The sequence below is a fragment of the Notamacropus eugenii genome, chromosome 4 (assembly GCF_028372415.1).
Source record: "Notamacropus eugenii isolate mMacEug1 chromosome 4, mMacEug1.pri_v2, whole genome shotgun sequence".
Lineage (NCBI taxonomy): Eukaryota > Metazoa > Chordata > Mammalia > Diprotodontia > Macropodidae > Notamacropus > Notamacropus eugenii.
In genome coordinates this window covers 208971391-208996338 of record NC_092875.1, presented here as the reverse complement: position 1 = coordinate 208996338, position 24948 = coordinate 208971391, and the positions used below count along the sequence as shown (strand labels likewise).

At 37.8% G+C, this 24948-nt stretch overlaps 1 protein-coding gene across 1 annotated transcript in view; it reads left to right on the top strand.

Moving 5' to 3' along the window:
* Positions 1-15909, top strand: part of CNDP1 (carnosine dipeptidase 1) — a 74118-nt gene extending 58209 nt beyond the window's left edge. Inside the window, 5 exon segments of the mRNA XM_072604092.1 lie at positions 7787-7947; positions 9005-9169; positions 10455-10596; positions 13953-14100; positions 15672-15909. Coding sequence (XP_072460193.1) covers positions 7787-7947; positions 9005-9169; positions 10455-10596; positions 13953-14100; positions 15672-15741 — 686 coding nt within the window. The 3' untranslated portion in view covers positions 15742-15909.
* Positions 15910-24948: the final 9039 nt, after the last annotated feature.

Sequence of the window (24948 nt, the reverse complement as noted above, 5' to 3'; positions counted from 1 at the left end):
GACCCCACAACCTAGACAATTTTTGAAAGAAGGCAGAATAGATGAGAGATAAGGGAAGGCATTGACTTTAACCCTCCTACATATAGTCCCAGGCTAAATAACCCTAATTGTTTCACTCAGACTTGAGTCAAATCTATCTTTCTTCCCTCCCAGACTCCTCTTCTGTTAACCTTGTACTCTTTAAAAGAAATTGGGAAGCCACAGGTCAGACTTGGATGTCAATAGAATGGGCATCAGAAGATCTGAAGGACCAAAAGAATTATTATTTAGAATTATAAAGGATATTCTGAAACCTCATTTTACAGGAAACCAAGATACGGAGAGGTCAAATGTTTTTGTCTAAGGACATGCAGGTTAAAAGTTTCAAGGTGCCAATAGTTAAAGGGTGGAAAGTGTTCTGATTTTCAAAAAAAAAGGGAAAGAAATAGTCTGAAAATCTTAAGCCAGTGAACTTCACCTCAATTTCTTGAAAAATTCTAGAACATGTCATTAACAACATAGCTAGAGAACATTTAGAAAGTTAAGAGGAGGCATAGTTTCATCAAGAATAGGTGATGACAGACTTATCTTATTTCCTTTTCTTAACAGATGTTGTAAGCTGTTATATCAGGAGAATACTCCAGAGAGAACCTGCCTAGGTTTTTTAGCAGACCATTTGATAAAAGTATCTCATGCTATTGTTATGGAGAAGATAGAAAGATAGATGATAATCATTTGGTTAGATGGATTCAGAACTGGTTGAATGATTGGACTCAGTTATCTTCAGTGATTCAAGGTCAGCTTGGCAGAGGGGTTCTAGTAGAAAGCCTCAGGCACCTGTATTTGGCCCTTGGCCATTAATATTGATTTGGATAAAGACACAGATGGCATTCTCATTAAATTTGCAGATGACACAAAGTTTGGAGGGATAACTAACAAACTTATGTCAGGATCAAGATTTAAAAAGATCTTGATAATTGAGCATTGGACTGAAATGAAGGCAATGACATTCAATAGGGATAAAGTCATTGCCTTACGCTTGGGTTCAAACAATCTCACAAATAGAGAATGAGAGAGGTATGTTTGGTTAAGTAGTTGGTCTGAAAAAGATCTGGATGTCAAATGGACGGCAAAATCAATATGAGTCTGCAGTGTGATATGGCAACCAAAAAGTCCAGGTCATATTCAGAAAGACACAGCTTCTAGGAATAAGGAGGTGATAGTCATTCTGTATGCTGGCCCAGTCAGACCACATCTGGCATATTATATTCAATTCTGGGCACCACAGTTTATGGCACAGTGGATAGAATACCAGGCCTTAAGTCAAGAAGACATCTTCCTGAATTCAAAGGTAGCCTCAGATTCTTACTATCTGTGTGACCTTGGGCAAGCCCCTTAACCTGGTTTGCCTCAGTTCCTCACCTGTAAAATGAACTAGAGAAGGAAACAGCAAACCACTCCAATGTCCTTGCCAAGAAAACCCTAAATGGAATCACAAAGAGTCAGACACGATTGAAACAACTGAACACCATAGTTTAGGAAGCACATTGATCAGCTGGAAAACATAGAAGAAGGAAACATAGGTGGTTAAAGATCTTGAGTCCATGGGGATTGGTTGAAAAAAAACTGGGGATATTTAGAGAAAAGAAGACTAAGGGTGAGGAGGAGCAGAATATATGATAGCTTTCTTCAAGTATTTCAAAGGTCATTATGTGGAAGAGGGCTTAGCCTTGTTCTGTTTGATTCCAAAGGCCAGAACCAGGATTCATGAGTACAAATGGAAAATGAAAAAACTAGGTTTGATGTCAGGAAAAAAAAAATCCTAACACTCTGAGGTGTCCAGAAGTGAAAGAGGATGTCTCAGGAGAGGAGGGGTTCTTCACAGACTGGATGACCATTTGTCAAGTACATTACGGTGGGATTCCTTTCAGGTGTTGGTTGAACTCGGTGAGGTCCCTTTCAACTCTCAGATTTCATAATCTTTGAAGGAGCAGAATTAGGACTTAATTTAAGCCTGGCTCCCTTGACTCCAATTCTAGCATTTTTTTCTATTATAACATGCAGTAGCCTATTGTTAACTCCTCTAGTACAGGTACTCCCAATTCACTTGGGCAGTTTTGCCATTATAGCGATTCCAGAGACATAGGAAGTAGGGTTTCCTAAGATTCTGGCCCCCACATTTGCCACTTGAACAGAACTGTGAAAACTAACAAATAGAAGATATCGCTACTGCTGATCCCCACGACTCCAAATACCCAGCTCTCTGTGAAAGGGGCTGCAATGGTGGTACAGAGGATGGTTTTCAGATTTGTTTTAGACAGCACCAAACTTCACCATGGCTCTCATGAGTTCCTTGCAATTCCCTAATCCAAGTGTAGTATTAATGTGTTTTTTAGGAGTCTGGTATCAATGCTTTAACATCTTTATAGCCTCCTTTGGATGCTTTGAAAATTATTCTTTAGTTGTGGTGCTTTCCCACCCACTCCACTACCCACCCCACAGGAGAGAATACCCTAAGATGTGAAAGCTGCAGAAATGATGCAAAGGAAAAAGTGAACTGCTCACTGTTACACAGGCAGTAAGTAGAAGGGCAAGGTTTTCTCCATCCCACACTGTATCCAATTACAAAAGGTTATCTTGAATCAAAAGACCTGAGTTTTAGGGCTGGTTGTGTGATAGTTGTGTGATCCTGGGCGAGTCACTTTCATTCAGTATTTTCATCTATAAAATGGAGATAATGATGATAATAATAATACCTTCCCTGTTTACAGGGCTGCTGTCAATGTCCAATGAGATAATATGTGTGCATGTGTGTACATGCTATAAGACAATGTTCAAATGTAAGCCATTATTTTTTTCTTATTATTATTTTATAGCAACCTTTTAATTCTTCTGAAATCTGACTCCCTGGAGAAATTCCCTGCACTTTCAGTTTCAGAGAGAACTATCATGAATGATTCTCTTCCCAGGTATTTAAATGGTTTCCAGTTGAATTCAGAAAATATGGAGCTCAACACTTTAAAAAAAGGGTTCATTTTCTGTTTTATCTGAACCAATTTTCCCTTCTCTAAGAACACTGCATCATCAAATCATTAGTAGTACATTTCAATTTTTTCCCCAAGCATGATTGCAGCACATGATTTTTTTTTTTTTAGAACGTGTGGCTTAAATCAAGCATAGAATTTCATTTAGTCCAGCAAATGCATAGTGCATTGCTAAGGAATGCCAGTTTGGGGTTCATGAATGGAATATAAAAAGCACATTGTTTTACTTTCTTTAATTTTCAGAACAAATCAAGTGAGAAATTCATAACAAATTGAGTGATTTCTGAATGTTGCTGTTTGTAGAATGTGTGTATGCTTTGTACATACACTCACATATATGTGGCCCCAACATTCTGAAATGTAGCATTTATCAAGTCACAGTCATAACTCTTTCTGCCCTCTGGGGAGGAGTAGGATGTGGTGGAGGGACTACTCACTACTGATTTAGGATCCACAGCTTGATGGCCATTTGTGCATATTTAAAATATGACAAAGAGGGCAACAGGGATACAGAAAGTCAAGTAGAATAAGGCTCTCTGATTCTACCATGCTTTTCCCTTCATCAGTCTGGGAGATGCACAGAGATGGAACTAGCAATTTTTTTTGAGGAGATAGTGGGAGGAGGGAAGAGACACAATATATACCAGTTGCTAACAGGAGTGAAGAGGACCCTAGGACTTGGAGTATCTCACTTAAGATGTGACCATTGCTGAGAGGAAACACTAACCATCTGGTAGTTTCTTATATTAGTTAATAATTATTATTAACTAGGTGCTTAGTCCAGTTGTTTCTCTGATCACAAGTTCAGCACCCTGGGACAAAACACCAGTTTGTTCAACCTTGGTTATGATTCTGACCTTTTCTGCCAGAAATTTCTGCCATTTAATTTCTGTGCCTCAGTTTCCACATGTGCAAAATGAAAGGGTCAGATATATTAAGGTGACCTCTATGGTCCCTTTCAGCTTTCTAACTATAACACTTCCCTTTTGAAGAGATGTTCTATGCCTGCACGGTCCTCCTGAGGCAATGTAGCAGAAGAGAGAATTGAGCAAGGATATTTTTATAAGTATCAAATATTGGATATTACTTAAGCTGTTAAAATTCCAAAGAAGACTATTAAGGATTAAGAATTACATTTATTATATGCAGTTTGAAAAGGCAGTACTATCAACCTACCATTCATTTCCTGAGGTTATGATCCTTTTGGATGTGACGGTTGCTGTAGAAATTATATCACGTACAGGGGATTATGTTTTTCAAGTGGAAAATGAGCAGTGGGAGAAAATGAACTCTTAAGCATCCTGTTTTCATGCAAATTCACTCAATACTAAAGAAGTAGGGCAGAGAACTACTGAAAATAGGATATGTAAAACAGAATGATTTCTGAATAGAGTATATATCAGTGTTTTCCCATTACCCATCCTTAGTGATGGTCTTTCAGTTAAAGCAGAATTTACTGAGAAATACTCAATAGCTCTCTCTAATCAAATTTCTCTGTGAGTTAATTAAAAGGAAAAGGAAAATGAGCAAATAATATTTCTCTTCTGGCAGGGTGTATGCAATGGCACTCATCCTGAGCTCGCAGCTGGGAAGGTTTCTTTACACCCTGTGGGAACAGAATTAATGAGGGATTTTAAAATACAGTGTGAGGTCTGAGGCTGGAACAATTTTGCTGGTGAAGTAGAGTGAGTGTATGAAGAGCCATTTCCTCTTACATCACATCCTAATTTGCTAAGGACAACTAAATTTATGTCCACCATTATAGCCATGTCTAACAATACCTGCTCAAGTCACAGGGAAAATGTCCCAGTTCATTTCCATTTCATATACCCCTTACATCCTGCTGAGAGTACTTTTATTTTAGCTCCAGCTGTATTTTAATCATCTGGTCATTCATTATTTCCAATCTCCTCCCCTCCTGTTTTTTTTAAAGCCAAGTAAAGAGTTATATAGTTTTCACATCAAGATACTGCCTACCAACCCCAATGTGAAAAGGAAATTTGGCAAATAATCTGGGATTTTTTTGTTGTTGTTATGTTAATCAATGACAGTCAATCCTGATAATTCAACCACAAAAATGGTCCCCACCCCCCTTCACTTAAATTATCTCAATGGGCTTTTATCATTAATCAAATTGAGCAAGTGTTAGATCTCTTCTCTGTGTAGGTCTGTTTAGATGGAGACTAGCTGCTAGTAATCCATGCTTTTGATGATGGCTTTTCTGAATAAAAACTCTTAGTTTGCTCAAGCTGTAATTTCATAGCACCAAATTTATTCACTCTAGTTATACAGGCTGGTCAGTTGAGGAGTGAAGGTGGTTGGAATCTGTGATACCAGTTCATAGGATCATAGATTCAGAGAAGGAAGGGACCTTAGAGATAATCTGGTCCAATCTCCCACCCCTTCCTCAATTTATACATGAGAGAACTGAGTCCTAGAGAGATTAAATGATTTATCCAAGGTCACATCACACTGTGTTATTATAGCCACAATTTCTTCTGAAATTAGACCAAATAATCTCTAAAGTGTCTTCCAACTCCAAGTTTCTATGATTAAATTTCCTGCTTCATAGTTATTAAGATTCTAAGGCATAGAAGTAATTTCTCCTTCCTCTGACATTTATTTAAATTTTTTAATACTATGTTTGTATTCACAAGGGGTCTTGACTTTATAAATATGCCATTAACTGACTAGACACAAGTGAAAGTAAGTCTGAATTTCTCAAGTGAATTGATTAGAAAACTTCTTTTCCATTGCTTTCCTCTAAATTTACTACTGGTTATGGGTAACTAGGTGGTGCAGTGGATAGAGCACCAGTGCAGGAGTCAGGAGGACCTGAGTTCAAATCTCACCTCAGACACTTGACACTCACTAGCTGGGTGACCTTGGGCAAGTCACTTAACCCCAACTGCCTCATCCTGGGTCATCTCCAGTCATCCTGATGGATATCTGGTCCCTGGATTCAGATGGCTCTGGAGGAGAAGTGAGGCTGGTGACCTGCACAGCCCTCCCTCACTCAAAACAAGTCAAGTGCAAGTCATGTCACCATTTCTCTGATGGTGTGGTCTTCTTGGGCAACGATGGACGGACACACGCACACTTGTGTGTATATATTTCTTGTATATATGCTTTATTTTAAATTTTATTAACATTTTATGTATTATTTGTGTGTGTATTTCTGCCCCTTCCCTACCCAGTAAAAGCCATTCTATGTAAAATGAATGTAAAATAAGAGAGAAAAAGTAGTTCAGTAAGAAATCAACCAACACATCAACTACGTCTGGCAGTATTTGTAATGTTCTCCCTTGCTAGTCCTCCATTTCTGCAAAGAAAGTAGGGAGGTTGAACACACATTTTCCAACCCTACACCGAAGTGAACAAAAAAGTTAAATTCTTAAGAGATAGACAGCAAATTGTTTTTGTGTATCTGTCAGTCAGATTCGTTTTTCCATCCCTGTTAATAACATAAAATTTGAAATAAAGACCAAAGACCTGATTATGTTTATATCCTGTGAATAAGTACTTCACTAATCATCATTACCCCACTGCATTAGATTTCTAAAAGGTAATTGAGTTTGAATTAAAGATTCTTGATCATAGCACTAATTCCTGCAAAAAAAAAAAATGATGGCTGCCAGGTGATATTTGTAAGTTATGCATGATTTAGTTTGTGACAGTACAACATGTTTGTTTTTAATCAGTAAATTAGATAACTTGCTAATTTCAATTAAAAGAACTATAACTTAGATTGGGTCCATAAAATAACTGGCCTATGGAGAGTTAATCTTTAACTTTGTTTGGCTTTGACCCCCTGCCCCCGATATGTATATAAATCTCTCTATGGGTGCGTATACGTATGATGTTTTTCATGATTAAACCTGTATAATTTATAACAAATTGCTTACAGTCTCAGAGAGGGGGACGTAAGGGAGGGAGAGAGAAAATTTGGAACTGAAAATTTCTCAAAAATGAATGTTAAAAATTGTCATTACATGTAACTGAGGAAAAAAATATTTTTAGAAATCTATGCACACCCATGCATGTCTATCTGTCTGTCTATCTATCTGTCTCTCTTGTGGCATGATAGATTTAGCAGTGGTAAACAGTCCCCATCATAATGATTGCTGAAATGACAGGCTAAGCCCTCCCATGGACCAGTTTTGTAACCCTAAACCTCTGATTGTCCTCCAGGCCTGGAAAATTTTCCCTCCTTCTGCCTCCCAGAATCCCTACCTTCCTTCAGGGTTCAGCTCAAGTATCACTTCTATAGGAGGCCTTTCCTAATCTTTCCAGTGGTTATTGTCTCTCTTGCTTGAATTACTTCTATATGGCTATTAATTATCACTGCACATGCTGTTTTATCCAGTAGAATGTGAGCTCCCTCAAGGCAGAGATTCTTTTATTTTTATTTTTGTATGCCCACTGTCCAGCATAGTAGCTTGAACAAGTTGTTCAGTCTTGTCTAGCTCTTCTTGACCTCACAGACAATAGCACACTCATACTGTCCATGGGTTTTCTTGGCAAAGATATTGGAATGGTTTTTCATTTCCTTCTTCAGTGGATTAAGGCTAAGGTTAAGTGATTGCCCAGGATCACACAGCTAGTGAGTATCTGAGGTTGAATGTGAACTCAGGTCTTCTTGATACTATACTCTATCCACTGACCCATCTACTTGCCTCCTACATATGGAAGGCACTTAATATATATGGCTATTGAACTGAATTGAATTAAATTCTCTTTCTTCTTGGTGCATTCTTTTGTAGGCAGCCTGGTAGATTCATCAGGCCATATTCTGATCCCTGGAATCTATGATTATGTGGCTCCCCTTTCAGAAGAGGAAAAGAAGATGTATGAAGCTATTGATTTGAACCTAGAAGAATACCAAAATAGTAGCCAAGTGGAAAAATTCCTATTTGACACCAAGGTACAGCCACAACTTGATTGATGGTCTGAAAGACAGTTATGGAAAAGATTAATATAATTCTTCTTGTGCCCAGTTTAGTCTCAGAGTCCAAATCTTTGCACCTTTGAAATCTGAGCAATTAGTAAAGCTTTCATGCCACAAGGGACCATTCTGTAAGTTCCTGCTTCCTGTAATCTGAGCATTGGGTCTTGAGAACCTAGTATAGTTGTAAAGATGTTGAAGCAGGAGTAGTGTCAGCACTACGAAAAGTTAGATTCTTCTTTTAGAAATGTTCATTCACATGGTCTGGTATTAGAGAGTTATGGCTCTTTTCTCTGAGAGTCCAGGCAGATGGGAAGGAGTTCCTAACTGGGAAACAGCATTTCTTCCCTCCAATTAGCTTTGGAGGACTCAGGGCAAGAAGACAAGTGTTCCAAAATTCAAAAGAATTTTTTGAAGACTTCTCAACAAATTTTGTTCCATTTCAACAAACATCCACTAAATACTTTCTGTACTATGTACTGTGTGACCTTTAAATTTTTTATTTTATTTTTATCTCTTAAAAGGGAAGCATGAAGGTGTGGTGGAAAGAGGACTGAATTTGGAGTCACAGGTTATGTTGTGCAGTCTTTAACCTCTCTGTGGCTTTTTTCTCATCTGCAAAAAAGAGAGGGTTGAATTAGATGAACTCTAAAGTTCTTCCAGCTATGATCTTATTGGTATCCTGTTATATATATCTGGACAAAGACTGAGTCTTATCTAAGTTTTATATCTGCACCTTTGCTTAACAGTGGCACTTAATGTTTATTAAATGAATTCCTAATTATTGGTGATGTAGATTTAAATCTGGAACCTCCCCATCTCCAGATAAAAATTTCAGAATAGGGCCCTTTGCCCTTTAAGTACAGAATAGCCAGTTCTCCAACAGAGAAAACAACCTCTGTAATGAGGGTCTATTCAGAGCCATCTGAGATATTTTCTGAGTACATTATGCCGGTGGTGCTACTTACTAAGATTCATCTTAAGGAGCCTTCATTCAGTCACTGAATATTCCTTGGATGACTTTATTTCCATTTAGGAGGAAATCCTTATGCACCTATGGAGGTACCCATCTCTTTCCATCCATGGGATTGAGGGAGCATTTGATGAACCAGGAGCTAAAACAGTCATACCTGCCCAAGTAATAGGAAAATTTTCAATCCGCTTAGTACCTCACATGAATATTTCTATCGTGGAGACACAGGTAACAAAAGATGAATTAATTTACTGCTATTCTATCAATGGAAGTGTAAGTCTCAACTATATATATATATTACATATGTCGTAAGTGAACAATTAGCTTATAGACATTGATGTGATCTTGGCAAATAATTTGACCTTTCTGGGCCTCGGTTTCCTCATCTGTGAAATTAGAGATTTAGGCTAAAATGATCTCTGAGGTCTTTTTTAGTTCAAAATCTGTGTGATCCTGCAAATTCACCACTTTTTAGTAAAGGAAAATACTAGAAATCTTCTGTAATTTGCATCAATAGTCCATATCAGACAACAAATTTTTAGGCTTTAGAATTGTGTTTTATTTATGAGACGTTTGTTGATTGTAGGATCAATCATTGCTGGAGAGCCAGGAAAAATTTTTCATAAATAAGATAGTTAATTAGGCAAAGCTGGCCCTATGCTAAGGCTGCCTAGGTGGAAATAGCATCTTACCATCTCACTGGGATGTGAAATTCCAATATTGAAAGCAGTAGTTGCAAGGTCAATGTTATCTGGCAGAAGTTACAGCATTATTTTATCAATCTGATTAAATGAAAGAAGGGCCCTGAGGGAATACGGCAAATTTTGATAGGGAAGGAAAAGGGATGCATCAAGGGGACAGAATGGTAGAGAGGAGGGTGAAACATTTTGCTTAGTACTTTAGCCTTTGTTTAGGAACACTTTAGACTGTTTCCTGTCACAAAATATGTAGCATGGTAATGCCGTGTAAGCATCTTAGAGGACTTCTTTTGCAAATTTTAAATTTTTATGTTTTATGGGTCAAGGATTTTGAACTCTAATCAAATGAAGCCCAGTATTTTGGCCATAGGGGTCAGGCTATTTATGGACAAGTGTGCTTGCTAAACACTAGCAAGTGTTTCAAGTTGCTACAGTCTGATACAATATTTAGTGTAATTTAGGCTGAATTCACTCAACAGTGAAATAAAATCAAAACTTCTTTGAGATGTCACAAAGCAATTTTACCCAGTCTCCAGCATCTAAATATTATTATGAATGATTGGTGGGCATATAATAAAAATGTTAATGAAACAGCATTATATCATAGACAATTATATGGCACTATAGATTTTGCCAGGCAAAATTTGACATCCATGTTTTTGTCTGATTCTCACAATAGCACTGTGATGTAGGTGCTACTGTGATGCCCATTTTACAGATGAGGAAAATGAGAATGAGGGAGGTTAAATAGAGTGAGTAAAATAAGGGAGGAAATAGAAAATATTTGTGTTTCTGATGGAGATCTTATCTTCCAGGTGAAAAAGCACCTTGAGGATGTATTTTCTCAGCGCAATAGTTCCAACAAATTGAAAGTCACCATGACACTAGGAGTACCCCCATGGATAACTAATGTTCATGATCTTCAGTATGTGGCTGCAAGGAGAGCGATAAAAACAGGTGAAACATCTAGGTGGACTTTTGATATCACAACATGGAACATGGCAAGAGATTTGTACTCAGCAGGAAAAGGGACATTTTTTTTAAGGTTCAGAAAAACATTTAAAAATTATAGTGATATAAACCAGTGAGTTCAAACTCTGATAGAATTGTGGGACATAGAACTATACAAAATGATCCGCATTTTGGGCCTCATATTGACTTAGAAAACTACACTCAGGAGTGTTGCAGGGAATATGTTTGAAGACTTTGACAAAGGCTACCTTCTGGGTACAAGGAAGACAGGATATTGTTATTTAGAATAACTATGATGCTCTCCCAAGTTAAGAGAAGTGGTTAGGCTGCTTTCAGTATCAGTGATTCAATGATAATTATCCAAAGATAAATTGGAATGTTTCAGTAAGAGAAGGATAAATCTCCCCAGTTTTCAAAAAAAGGAAGAGAATTGCTTCTTCAAACTATAGACAATGTCGTTGAGTCCTATTCCTGCCAAAATTATAGAAGATACTATCAAAGGTATGGTTAGTGAGCATCTAGATTATGAAATGGTGATCACTAAGAACCAGGATGGCTTCATCAAAAATAGGTCTTGCCAGGTATGTGTCATAACTTTTTGACAGGTTTATTACATTGGGAGACCAAAGGAGTGCTGTAGATATAGCTTACCTAGTTTTTAACAGAGAATTTTAGTTAAATCTTTCATGTCACTCTTATGGACATGAAAGAGACATATGACAACAAAATATTTGGTGGGTTTAAAAGTGGTTCATTGGGAAAAAGTAATCTTTATTAGTTCTATGTCTGAAGATCAAATAGGCTGCCTTGGGATACAAGAGGAGCTGGAGGATCATTAGAGTGATGGTGGATGGTACTCTGCCCAAAACCAGCCCTTGGTGAGGAAGCCATTCAAGGGCTGGTTTTCAGTATCGTGTACTCAGAGAAAAGATGGTAAATGCTTCAGATGGATTGAATGGAGGAATGGAGACAGACCCTTGGCTTCTGCTGAAGGGCGGGCCTTCCCGGGGACACCTCTGCCTCCTCTATCCCAGGGACTTTCTCTTTGATGTTTACCCTTCTTGGCTTCTCAACTTTTCCTTCAGAGGGAATCCTATGGAGTAGAGGTAGGAAGGGCAAGACTGAAAGTGAAGAGAACCCTTTGAATAGAGTAGAGGTGCTTCAGGGGATGAACTTCGATAGTAAAGGAGAAATGCCACCCAAAGCCTAAGAGTTCTTGAAAAGAAAGGCCTTTTCATAGGCTTCCTCTCAGCATCATCTACCCACCGAGGGATGGAGGTAGGGGTCACTTTAGAGAGGTCAAGGCAGAGGAAGAATGTGGTTGCAGAGATGCCTATCTGTAGATGCCCCTGCCTTCCAAACCCCAGGGACCTTTTCTTTCCCTCTACTATCTGCTTTCCCTTCTCTCCCAAGTCTCAAAATGTTCTCTCTTTCTCTCACCTTCTCTCTGTCTCTCACCCACCCAGAGTGGTGATGGTAGGTGATGTTGGGGTCAGAGTACACATAGGACTGAGGATTCTCCCTTCGTACTCAGCTGCTTATGTCAAGTCATGAGGCCAAATGGAATTGTCTAGAAGGGCCCTTGAAGGAGTCTAAATTTCAGCAACATGACTGAAAGGACACCAGACTAGGAGTTGGAAGACTGACTCTGGGTCTCTGCTTCCACTTTGGTAAAATGAGAGGGTTAAACAAAATGATCTCTAAGGGCATCTCCAGCTTTAACCACTATATCAGCTCTAACTAGGCTCTTTGGATGCCAAATAACAAGAAACAACTGATCTTAGCACATAGTTAACAAAAATGAGAAGATCTTTATTTCATCAATTAGTAAGAATTCTCTTTATCCATTTTACAAGGCAGAGCAGCAATTAGTGCAGACCTTTTTGACTCAGAAGTCCTACTGAGTCACTGGTGTACTAAAAAGTTAAGTCATTACCTGGATCATATATGTAGCTAGTAGTAAGTGTTAGAGGCAAGACTTGAATTGTGGAATCCCTGACTCCAAAAGTCTAGCACTGTGCCAGCAATCAAGAATAGTTAATTAAAATGGGAAGCTACCAGGTATCCTGCTGCCTAGGAGGGGGAGCAGGCTCCCTATCATTGCTATTGTGGTGCCCCTAGATGTCTGGCTCCTCCCATGAGGTAATGGCTACCTTCCCCCTATCCCCAGGGTTTCTTGGCACTTGCTCTAGGGCACAGCTTGAGGTACTTGCCTCAGGTGCAAAAATTCAGATTTAAAGCTTGGTCCCTAAAGCAGCTGTTTCTCAGTTTTGTGCAGAAAGCAGGTTACCAAATCCCTTCTTTTTTGATCATTGAACATGTTATCTGCAGTTAGTTCCTAGATTGGAACAATGTTAATATATACAGTTTGTGAGAAAAAATATTTCTTCCTCCCATTTAATTCAAGAAGCAGTAATGCAATTTAGGTTAATGTGTGTGGGTTGATTACCAAAGGGTTTCCCTATATCTGAAATGCTGAACCATTAAAAGAAAAATTGATGCAAACAGTGTCTTAGAAGATGTATAAACAAGTATCCTGACATACACGGGGTGGGGGGAGCCTGCTGTCACAGGTTCTTAGATGTGCCTTCCTAAAAGGAAAGCAACTTGAAGGGTCAGCAATCACTTTAATCAAGCACAGGTATCATTCACTTAGTACAGGGGGAAAAAGTGAGTACCCTGAACTTCAGAGAAAATACAGAGAAACAAAGATCAACCAACAGACAGGTCTTCGAACTGTCTGACAGATCAACAGACAGATAACTGTCTGACCATACATACATAGTTATCAGAGAGAGAAGCACCAACATCTGGATTTTAAAAGGGGTGAGGGGGGCTCTTAGTGGCTGCCCAGAGTCTGTCTGGTCAAACAAACACTTCCAATGAGTAAGCCCCAAAAGTAAAACCTCACCTCAGAGTATTTACATATTTTTCAGAGCCAAAGGGCATCACAACACTTGAGAACCAATGCCTCATTAGAAAATTAGCAAAAGGTGTGGGCCTCCCCAATTAAGCTTCTCTTAATGGGCAGGCCCATCAATGAGTGGGAAAGATCTTTAATCTCATTAGCATTACAGAAGACTACTGATATATGTGTGTGTGCATATATACATACATACATGCACATATACACACACACATATAATATGTAAATCTGCCTGTGCAGATATGTAGAGATGTAGAAAGGCAGAGAGAGAGAGGAGCCCAGAGTGCAGGGAATGCTCTTGACTGTATCCTTATTTCTAGCACATAGGTGAGACCTAAGAAATGTTGATTGTTGAATTGAATGTACTCAGGTGGTTGTTTTATTTGTAGCACTTTCTCTTTTTTCTGTGTTTCAGTGTTTGGAGTAGATCCTGATATGATACGAGATGGATCGACTATTCCAATTGCTAAAACATTCCAGGATATTATCCAAAAGAGTGTGATGATGCTACCACTAGGAGCTGTTGATGATGGAGAACACTCTCAGAATGAGAAAATAAACAGGTTAATGGGAATACTTGGTGGGGTAAAACTCTTCACTGCTTGATCATTGGGTATCTACTCAGAGGCGATCCCTATTCAGTTCATTAATTAAGAACAACCATTTAAAATTTAAAAAATTTTTTATTGATATCTTATTTTCATATCATCTTCAATTTTTAATATATCCCCTCCTGTTTTCTTACCTAGTGAGCCATCACTTGTAACAAAGACTAAAAAAGAAAAAAGGCATTTCAGCAAAAATAGGCCATGTGTAGTAGTACATACAATCTTCTACAGTCTTAGTCAAAGAAGGAAGGGAGGGACATTTTTTCACCTCTTCTCCATTACCAAGCTTGGTCACTGAAATTACAGTGTTCAGTTTCATTTGTTTGTCATTCGTATTGTTAGTAGTTATGCAGCATTATTTTCCCAGCTCTGCTTACTTCATTCTGCTTCAGTTCGTATGTTTTTCCATGTTTTCTGAATCTTTCATATTCGTACCATTCTTATGGTACAGTAATGTTCCATTACATTCATGTTCCACAATTTGTTCAGCCCACAGTTTTCAGTTCCTTGCTACCATAAAAAAAGTGCTGTAATGAATATTTTCATATATATACAACCTTTCTTTTTGTCTTGAACTCCTTGAAGTATATGCCTAGCAGTGGGATCTTTGAGGCAAATATGGACATTTTAATCACTTCATAAAAAAATCTTAATTCCAAGTTACTTTCTAGTTCACAGTTCCACCAACAGTGGGTTTTTTTTTTTCCTTAATGGATAGAACACCAGACCTGGAGTAAGGAAGACGTGAATTCAAAGTTGACCTTAGTCAGTTACTAGCTGTGTGACCCTCATTAAACTCTATCTGCCTCAGTTTCCTCATCTATAAAAGGAGCTGGAGAAGGAAATGGCAAACGCACTAGGTATTAGTGTGCTTATCTTCTAGAAATCCCTCCAAAATGACTATTTTCATCTTCTGTCATCTCTGCCCATTAGAAAGAAAGTTCCTTGAGGCTAGGTTCTAAGTTGTCTTTCCTTTTATCCCCACTGCTTCATTCCTTGGTGCTAGTGATTTGGAACAGTCTTGTATATGTTTGTTACTAGTCTACAATTCTACTTGGAGAAATGTTTCTTTATATCCTTTGGCCACTTATCCATTGTAAAATGGCTCTTGCTCTTTTATAGGTCAAACACTTTTTAAAAGGATTCCTCATATTGCAAGGCTTGTTGTCAGATTGTATAAACTATCCTAAGCTTCATACATTGGAGTGGACAAAGGAAATGCTAAAATTTAGAAGCCTTGACATGTCAGTGTTTAGAAACTAAAATAGATAATTTCTCTCAATAAGACCCATAACTTCCTTGGTCATGTGACAAGATAGGGCATGTAACTACTAATTTGTTGACTCTGTCCTCTTCATAATTGTAATATTATCACCATGGATACACAAAATGACTTTCCCCCTGTTATCTCAGAACACCAAGTTGCAGACATCAGCTTGATGTGATAATCTTCCTATACAAATTCCAAACTTTTTCATTTTAAGATGAGCTGAAATGAATTTTTCTTCATTTTTTTCTTGTATCAGGTACAACTATATAGAGGGATCCAAACTGTTTGCAGCCTTTTTCCTGGAGTTGGCTAAGATGCATTCATAACTTACTCAAGCTTCCAACCCTAAGACTACTAAACTGCCAGATCCTACTGGACAAGGATGTCATCCAAATACAGGAAAACTCTCCTCTCCAGCCAAAAGCTTGTTTAAATCGCTTCATTTAAATTATCTTGGGAAATTTGGACAAATAATAAAATATTCTGAAAGCAAAGATGTTGAGAATGTTTAATACTTCTCATGTAGTCCTAAAGTCAAAACCACTTTCAACAATCTAATTTTTAGCTCTATCTTGCTGTTATAAAAACAATAGCAGTTAAATCCATTTTAACCTTTTGAATAGGTTGAGAACAGGGTAATTCCTTTAATTAGTTTCTCAGCTTACAGTCTTGATCAGTACAGAATTAGCCTGGCCTTCTTAGCCCTGAACTGCTTATGATACCTAACAATCCTGCCTAACAATTCTATCCCTCTGCAGTCACTCCTTACATAGCACTTAGTATCACCAAGATTTCTTTTTATATTATTAATAAAAATGCTGGTCTCCACCACTGACTACATTGATTTCCCTATGGATTCATTTTCAGAAAAGTTACTATAGCATGGCAGAGTATTAGCTTCTTATCTCCATTTCATTTATTTCTGCTACATGAAAAGTTCTGAATGTGAAATGATCAATATTAATACCCCAACCACTTGAGAATTCCTATTGCAGTCTAAGTTTCTAGTTCAATGCCTTCCTCCACCATCCATACTGCTATATTAACTTCAAGTTTCAGTTTCTTCCACTATCTAGAAGGTAGACTCATACTGAGCATTTGTGAAAAGTTGTTTGCCTGATGTCATGTCTAAGCTATAGGTAAGTTTACTGGGAAGCAGCAGAGTCCCCATAGAACCCTTCTTTGCCCCATTGCAAATTTTGCTGCTTTACTATCCACATCTAAATTGCTAAAGGCTTTCAACAGCATCAGTTTTAGATTGAGAACTAATCAACCCTGACAATAGTAACACATTTTGAAATTAGAGCTTTCAGCTAGTGCTGCATCCATTAATCATTCTGGCTAACCATCTAGTTTGGCTTGATTGGATTTGATGGTGTAAACAGAAAGAATGCAATTATTTTCACAGTTGAGTTTATGTAAACAGAAATCAATTTAACCTTTAAAGTTAAGTTATTGAAATCATGCTAATGGAGAGGAATTTAGATTTGAAACCCCCCCAAAATGCCTTTCTCATAGTTTTGTTTCTCTAATATGGACTTGCATGAAATTTTGTTTTTGCCTGTACTAAAGGTTAACTCAAATACTCAAAAGGATCTATGATCTCACTGATGTTGGAATTTTCTCCCAAAATCCATATGGCAATCTATGTATCCCTGCCTCCTTATCGTATGCAGAGGCTTTTGTTCACATCCTCCCGTTAAGTCACAACAGAAATCCACCTGACACATACTCAGTGCTTTCTCAAGTAGCCAAAGGATACTTTGTTTATATCTTGCATGTACATAATTGTTTACGTGTGCTCACCCCCTCCCCCCCCATTAGAATGGAAGCTCCTTGAAGGCAGGGACTATTTTGGCTTTCTTTGTATCCCCAGTGTTTAGTACAATGACTGGCACATAGTAATTGCTTAGCAAATACTGTTGATTTGACTTGATGGAGCATATAGGCTTTATAAGTTATCCTTTAAGAAAGAGATTTCGTTCTTAAGCCTCATTTTCCACTGGCTTCCCTACTAGTTTTACAGAATCATAAAATCTCAGCGATGGAAGGGACTCCAGAAGCTATCCAGTCCAACCTGTACTTGAAAAAGAATCCCCTCTACAGTATATCCAATGAGCTATTGCTAGTCAGCCTTTGCTTAAAGAGTCTGTGAGGGAGAACCTCTCCTCACTTGGCAGACTCACTTTTAGACTGCTCTCATTAAAAATGTGTGTCTTGACATTAGAATCTAAAACTACTTTGCTGTCACAACCAACCATTGCATATTGCTCTGCCCTTCAAGACCAAGAAGAGATAGTCTGATTTCTTCATGTCAGTCTTTCAAATACTTGAGAAGTTAGATTTCCTTTAAGTCTATTTTTCTCCAGGTTAAACACCCTTGGTTCCTTTAACTGCTCTTTCCTTGGCTTGATCTCAAGGCTTCTAAAAAGGCAAGCTAAAGCTAGTTCCACCCAATGCAAAGGGGGGTAACGTTACTTAGACACCTTAGTTACTAGGTAATTAAGTGGTAATTTAAATTTATAATAAATATAATAAAAGATAAGAGACCTTAATTACTAAAGACCTTAATATTGCTGAATTAATAGACTAATTGTATTACTAATTAACCCCTGCTTAGCTTGAAAAAGAGGTTAGAAGACTACATTTTTCTTGACACCATACACATAGGAGCCATATTATCAAACCAAAAATTGGGTCATATGGTCATATAATAGACATTTCTAGTTCAAACTGAGACTGTCCCAGAAAAATCTATGACATGGCCACCGACCATCAATGATCATCTAAAACATATCCGTGGTATTCTGTGCCATAAGGAGCATGGTATCTTCTGCTTTTTGTATATAAACTTGTGGCATTTGAGGACCTTCTTTGTGTAACTGATTGGCCCTTAGGGTTCCCAAGGACTGAAAAATATGCGTGCCACCAAAAATATGATGGAAAATATACATGTTAAAAACATGACTGTTTACAGGTTAACAAAAGTTATATGCAATGTTCTTTAGGGAGAGGAATGATTTTTTATACAGTTGGCACTTAATAAATGTCTATTGAGTTGTAGTTAAAAAACCCTCAACTATTTAATAAAATAGGTCACTCAAGACCTCTAACTTTTTCTCTGATTTCCTTTTTCTTGGCCAGTTATTTTCAAAAGCTAATAGCAGCTTGAAGGTTGAAGGTTAGATAATTCTAAGTGTCAAGGTCACCTCAAGATCTATTCTCAGACTGGGTGTGGCTAGATAGATTTGAATTTGTTTCCTTAACACAGTAACCAGAAAGGAATTGGAGGAGCATATGGTTACATCTATAATCCTAACTGACTTTTTTAGACGAAAAAGGGAGGCAATCATAAAGGAGGAGAGGTGTTACTTTAGCTTTTCATCTTGTTCTTGCTTGGCTCAGCTTCATAGTTCTTCAGAATCGAGATTCAGTTCAGGTGCTGTCTCCCACAAGAAGTTTTCTGAATTTCTATTAAGTTAGGGTTTTCCTCCCCCAAATCACTTAATTTTGTAAAAATTCTGAATTTGTCTATATGTGTAACCAGAGGCGTAAAACATATGCCAAAATCTCCACTGTAGCTACACCAGACTAAAATGTAATTGGGAAATACTTAACAAAATAAATAAAAATACAATAAAACTACATTTTAAAATTAAATCCATATGTGACCTGTAGAAATCCTTGTGTGAATCAGTGTCCCTGTTTCTAATTTGAGTTTCACACTATAGTGTACACAATATGTTGGCTCAACCTTTCTCTCCCTTACTGAGTAAAAGTAAATACCTACGGGGTCTCTTTGCTTGCTAGTTTTGGAAGCCAGGGCACTAGCAACTAGAAGGTGGTAATGTTGAGGTCAGATTCAGGAGATTGGTCCTAGTGTGAAAGAATTCACTTAGGTGTTCTTTGTAGCCTGTAGAGTTTTTTTATGGGGGCTAGAAATTAGGAACAGGATAAGGACAAATAGGATGAGGAAGAAGGTGACACAGGATGAGGAAAATAGTTGACAGGATAAGGAGAGGAAGGGACACAGGATAAAGGGGAAAAAAACTAATTCTTTTGGTCTTACAAGATAAGGAAAATTTACAGGGTATTTCAAGATAAGATGAAAAGGACTTTAAGACACCCTCAAGTTACAGGATAAGCTACAGAATAAGCCCTAGCCCTCCTCAGGAGGGGCTTCATAAAGTATTGGGAAAAGCAACCCTTAATATTCTTTTAAACTCATGTGACACCGTATGCTGTATCCACATCAGTAAAATCAAGGAAGACTTCATGTAGTAGGTGGATCTCAAGTTGAGTCTCTAAGGAAGTAAGGAAGAAATTCATTCCTAGGCCTGTACTCGGAATTTTCTCATATCACCTGTCTTGTAATTTTTTATGTGCCTGTCTTTTTCTCTTATATGGTACACCTCCTTCAGGGGAACAAAGAATGAATGACAGTATTTATTAAGTGCTTACTATGTCCAAAACACAGATATAAATAGAAAATATGACAGTCCTTGCTCTTAAGGGACTCATCCTCTAATAGAGAAGGCAATATATTTGGAAGGTTTTAGCTGAAAGTTAGAAAGAAAGGTCCCATGTTCCTGAGGCTGTAGATGCAAAACAGATGGCAATACCTCTTCTTTAATAACATCTACAATGATAAAATCATATCAGTTTTGATGGAGAACCATTTGACAGCACCCAAGAACTTTGGTGGCAAGAACTGTCTTTTGCCTAGACTTCAGTAATTATGTTTGTAGCACTTTCAGGAGTAGTGGCCAGGAGTTATTTCCACAGAAATTGCTTCTCAGGGAAGTCTGTCTAATCAGTCTCTTTATTTTCCAAAGCACCTGGCATAGTATTATACCTTATAAGTGCTCAAGAAAAATTAAATATATATATATATATTTTATTTACTTATTATGATATTCATTTTTTTGAAATTTGAATTCCAAAGCCTCTCTTTTCCCTCCCTCACCCATTGAGAAGGCAAACAAATCAATTATACATGTGAAGTCACGTAAAACATTTCTATATTAGCCATGTTACAAGAAAAGGAAGCAAGAAAAATGAAGAAAGTGAAAAAAGTATGCACTCAGAGTTCACTAGTTGTAAATAGTATTTGTCATCATAAGTCTTTGGAATTGTCAGGGATCATTGTCTTGATCAGAATAGCTGTGTCTTTCACAACTGATCATCATAAAATTGCTGTTACTGTGTACAGTGTTCTGGTTCTGCTCACTCCACTTTCTATCAGTTTATATAAATCTTCCCATGTTTTTTCTGAAAGCATCCCCCTCATCATTACTTATAGCACAAGAGTATTCCATCATAATCATATTCCACAACATGTTTAGTCATTCTCCAATTGATGGGCATCCCCTCAATTTTCAATTCTTTGCCATAAATATTTTTGTATAAATAAGTCCTTTACCTTTTTCTTTTATCGTTTTTGGGATACAAGCCTAGTAATTGTATTCAAATGACATTTTTTTTGAAAGTCACATGTTGAATTCATCAAAAAACAAACTGTATAATACATTTGTGGTTTCATATACAATCCTCTTTTTCTGTTTTACTTTGCATGTGGAAATTATCATTTTACTTGGTTTTAAGTTTAGAATAAAAAAATAAAAGAAAAGGGATGGGCCTGTGTAACGGTAATTTAAATGGGAAGATGTTTCCCATTCATTAATAGGCCCATATGACCTGCTTAAGTCACATGGAAGCCTAAGTCACATGAGTTTGAGTCACATAAAGCCTGTTGTGGGAGGAGTTTGCTGAAGGGGTGGAGCAGGAAGGACAGAACAGGAAGAGGCAGAGATAGAGCAGAACTGAGAGGAAATTTGGTCATGGAGCTAGTCAGAGCTAGGAAGGATGAAGGCAAGCAGGCAGTTGGCTAGCATGAGAGAAAGAGCTTGTTTGTGATTTTGTTTGGAGAGCCTGCTTGTGGTTTGATGGAGCTGGTTTGTGGGAAGCCAAAAGGGGGAATGCTTGGGGATGGTGTTGTCCTCTGCATTGTTATTGTGTATAGATTATGATGGAATTGGCTTTCTGGTGTCTGAATAAATGTTTTGGTTCTGTCTTCCATATGAAGAGTCTATTGTATTTTGCGATTCAGAATTGCGCCTGGATATTCATGACCATTGTAGGTGCTGTGAATATCATGTTGGTGCTACAGTCTGTCACACAGTGAGAATAGGGGAGGACTAATGAACAGTCTGAGGGCTCCACTGGTATCCCTATAATGTTAGGAGATCTAGGACAGGGATTCTCAGCCTGGAATCTGTGAACTAGAATTGTGTGTGTGTGTGTGCGTGCGTGCGTGTGTGTGTATTTACATATTTTCATCTGAGTCTACGATTTAATTAGTTTAGAGCATTCCTGGTATGGAAAGTCTCCCCAACAATGCAGAGCCGCAACTCATCTCTATAGTTTTTGAATATGACTAAGAGGTTAAATGATTTCCCCATCTTCTCACACCCCGTTACAGTCAAGCAATATTTTTTTTAATGAATCACTTCAATTCAATAAACACTGATTAGATGTGTCCAGTATTAGGTACTAGGATGATTGGAACATTCAGATAATAAACGGTCTTTGCCCACATGAAGTTTACAGTCTAGTACCCATGGATGCATGAAATGAATTATCAAGCCAACAAGCACTTATTAATTTCCTAATATATATCAAATACTGAGCTAGGGCTTGGGGACAAAAACTTCCAAACAGTCCTTGTCCTTAAGGAGTTTATGTGGGAAGTGGCTGGGAATTGGAGGAAGGAGAAGGTACACGTATAATTAGAAGTAAAATACATATGAAGTAAATACAGCTACATGGGGGATAGTGGTTGGGGGAGGGGTATCAGGAAAGACCTAATGTAGGTGTCTCTTGAACTAAAGAAAACTAGGAATTCTAAAAGGTAAAGTGAACTCCAGGCAACCAGTGCAAAGTTATCAAGATGGGAGGAGATGGGAGATAGAATTGTTATGTTAGTATGAAAGGACATACTATGTATGAAGGGAAGAAACAAGCATTTTCCCAAGCACTTACAATGTGCCAGACTCTACACTATTCATTTTATCTCATTTGATGCTTATAGCTCTGAAAGGTAAATGATATTATTATCCACATTTTATAGTTGAGGAAACTGAGGCTAAGTGAGTTTGTCAGGGTCAAGCAGCTAGTTAGTATCTGAGGTTGGATTTGAACTCAGGTCTTCCTGACTCCAGGCCCATGCTCTATCCACTGCACTATCTGATTGATCCACTGTGTGAAGGGAAGAGACATACCATGTGTCTGAAAAGGTAAGCTTGAGTCAAATTGTGAAGGGTTTTAAGAGAAAAATAGAATGGTTTGGATCTTAGAAGCCATTCAGAGCTATGACAGTCTTTTGAGTGAAAGAATGTTAGTTTTGTGCTTTAGGAATATCACTTTGGCATCTTTGGGAGAAGGGACTGGAGAGTCAAGAAGTAGAGAGACAATTTAGAAGGTTACTGGTTATCGTAATAGTTCAGGGCAAAGATGATAAGGACCTGAAAACAAATATGGACCATGTCAGTTGAGGTAAGAGATATTGAAGATGTAGATATGGCAATACTTGACAAATGACTGAATATGGACATGGGGGTGAGGAAGAACAAAGAGTAAAGGGATGACTCAGATTGTGAAAGCAGTGGTGCCTTTTTAAGAAATAGGAAAGCCACATAGGTAGTTACTATGTGAATATGTAGGGATCACCTTGTTTAATGAGTTAAACAGGTGGAAGGGAAGATCCCTACTAAGACATGCTGAGGGGTGCTTCTGAGTGGTTTTCAGCCACTTGGAAGGAATGGAACAAAAATAGAAAATAAGAAAAACCCTGGAATTGTGTTTTACCTTGTTTCTCTTTATTTCTAAATAGCATTAAGATTTACCTTCCATTAATAGCTACTGTCTCATTTAAAAAAAAATCTTCTCTAAGAGTATGATTCATCTACTCTGTGACAAGACCAAATTACTTTCAAATTATACCCATTAGTTTTCAATTCATTTAATGTTATCCAAATGTTCAATTTCTGTCATATATTGTAACTGTGCCCAGGCCTGTCCGTCCCCACTCCCTCATTCCCAACTTTACCCATGTAAGTATTAGATTTCTTAGGAAGTAAGTTAAATACTGACAGGTTCAAGATCTATATTTGACACAGTCTGGCAGTCTGAATGGGCTATTCTTTTCACCTTTTAGTGCCTAAAAAAACTGGCTAATTCTGCAAGTTACAGATATATATGTACCAGAAGAGACTATTTTTTTTTCACCAGGTATTCTCTACACCAATGAAATCACAAGTCTCAATGAAAAAGGGTTAAATAATCTAACTGGAGCTTTAATTAACACTTGCCAAGATAAAACTATTTAAAGTTGTTTTCTGTAACTCAGTTTGGTTTCTGCTGCCTCTGGCTTTCATTACACTCTCATACTCACAGAAAAGTTCATTGGGCAGTGAGATCTAAACCAAGAGCAAAGAACATTCTCTGATGAGATGACATCTAGCATACTGGTTCAGTTCTGGGCACTATATTTTTAGGAAGGACATTTGGCACCAGAAACCTGTTCAGAGAAAAGTAATCAGGATGGCAGGAGGAGGGGAAATCATTCCATGTGAGGATTGGAGATATTTAATCTAGAGAAGACAAAGGAGACAAATGGCGGCCATTTTCAAGGATGGGAAGGGCTATCCTCTGCAAGAGAGATTAGCCTTATTTTGTTTGGCCCTAAAGGGCAGAATGAAGAACAATGGGTTGAAGAAAAGCAAGCAAAGGAAATTAAAAAAACTCTAACAATTAAAGCGAAAAGTGGAATAGGCTGCCTTGTGAAATAGTAAGTTTCAGGCATTGTGAGATCTTCAGATAAAGGCTGGAAGACCACTTACTTATGAAGTATACTGGTCTCTGAATTATCTTCTCTCTCTCTCAAAATCCATGTAGCACATGTTTTTCTCCCTCTCCTTGCTAACTTACTCTCTGAGAATGGAACTTGCACACTGAGTAGATTTTCACATTTTGAATTCCTCAACGTGGTTCTCTTTGTAAGAAAGAAAGATTACCCTCCCCCATAAGACAAGTGACTGAAGATCCTTTCCTTTTTAGGAAATAAACTCCTGGTGGGTGGAGAAGGTGCAGGGCGTGTTCTATATACTGGGAAGTACAGTTAGGGCTCCTAAAGGAGGGAAATACAAAGATAGGAAGATGGGAGGTCTTCCAAGGCAAAATGAAGAGTTCCTTATTTGCAGCATGATGTGGGAGAGAGGGGATGGCAGGTGTAATCACTATAATTTCTTAACAGCTATGATAAGTAAATATACACTTCTGAGCTATTTTAGTTTGGATAGAATTGAGGAGGAAAAATTTGTCATTGTGTGGAGAAAATTTGATTTTTTTTTTGTTTTCTAGTGAAATTCCCTATTCAGAATAAAAAAAGATGTCAGAGAAAGTGTGCCTTTGATTATAATGGAAAATATGAAGTTCTAAATCATCTCACCTCCCACATTGAAATTCTCCAAGAC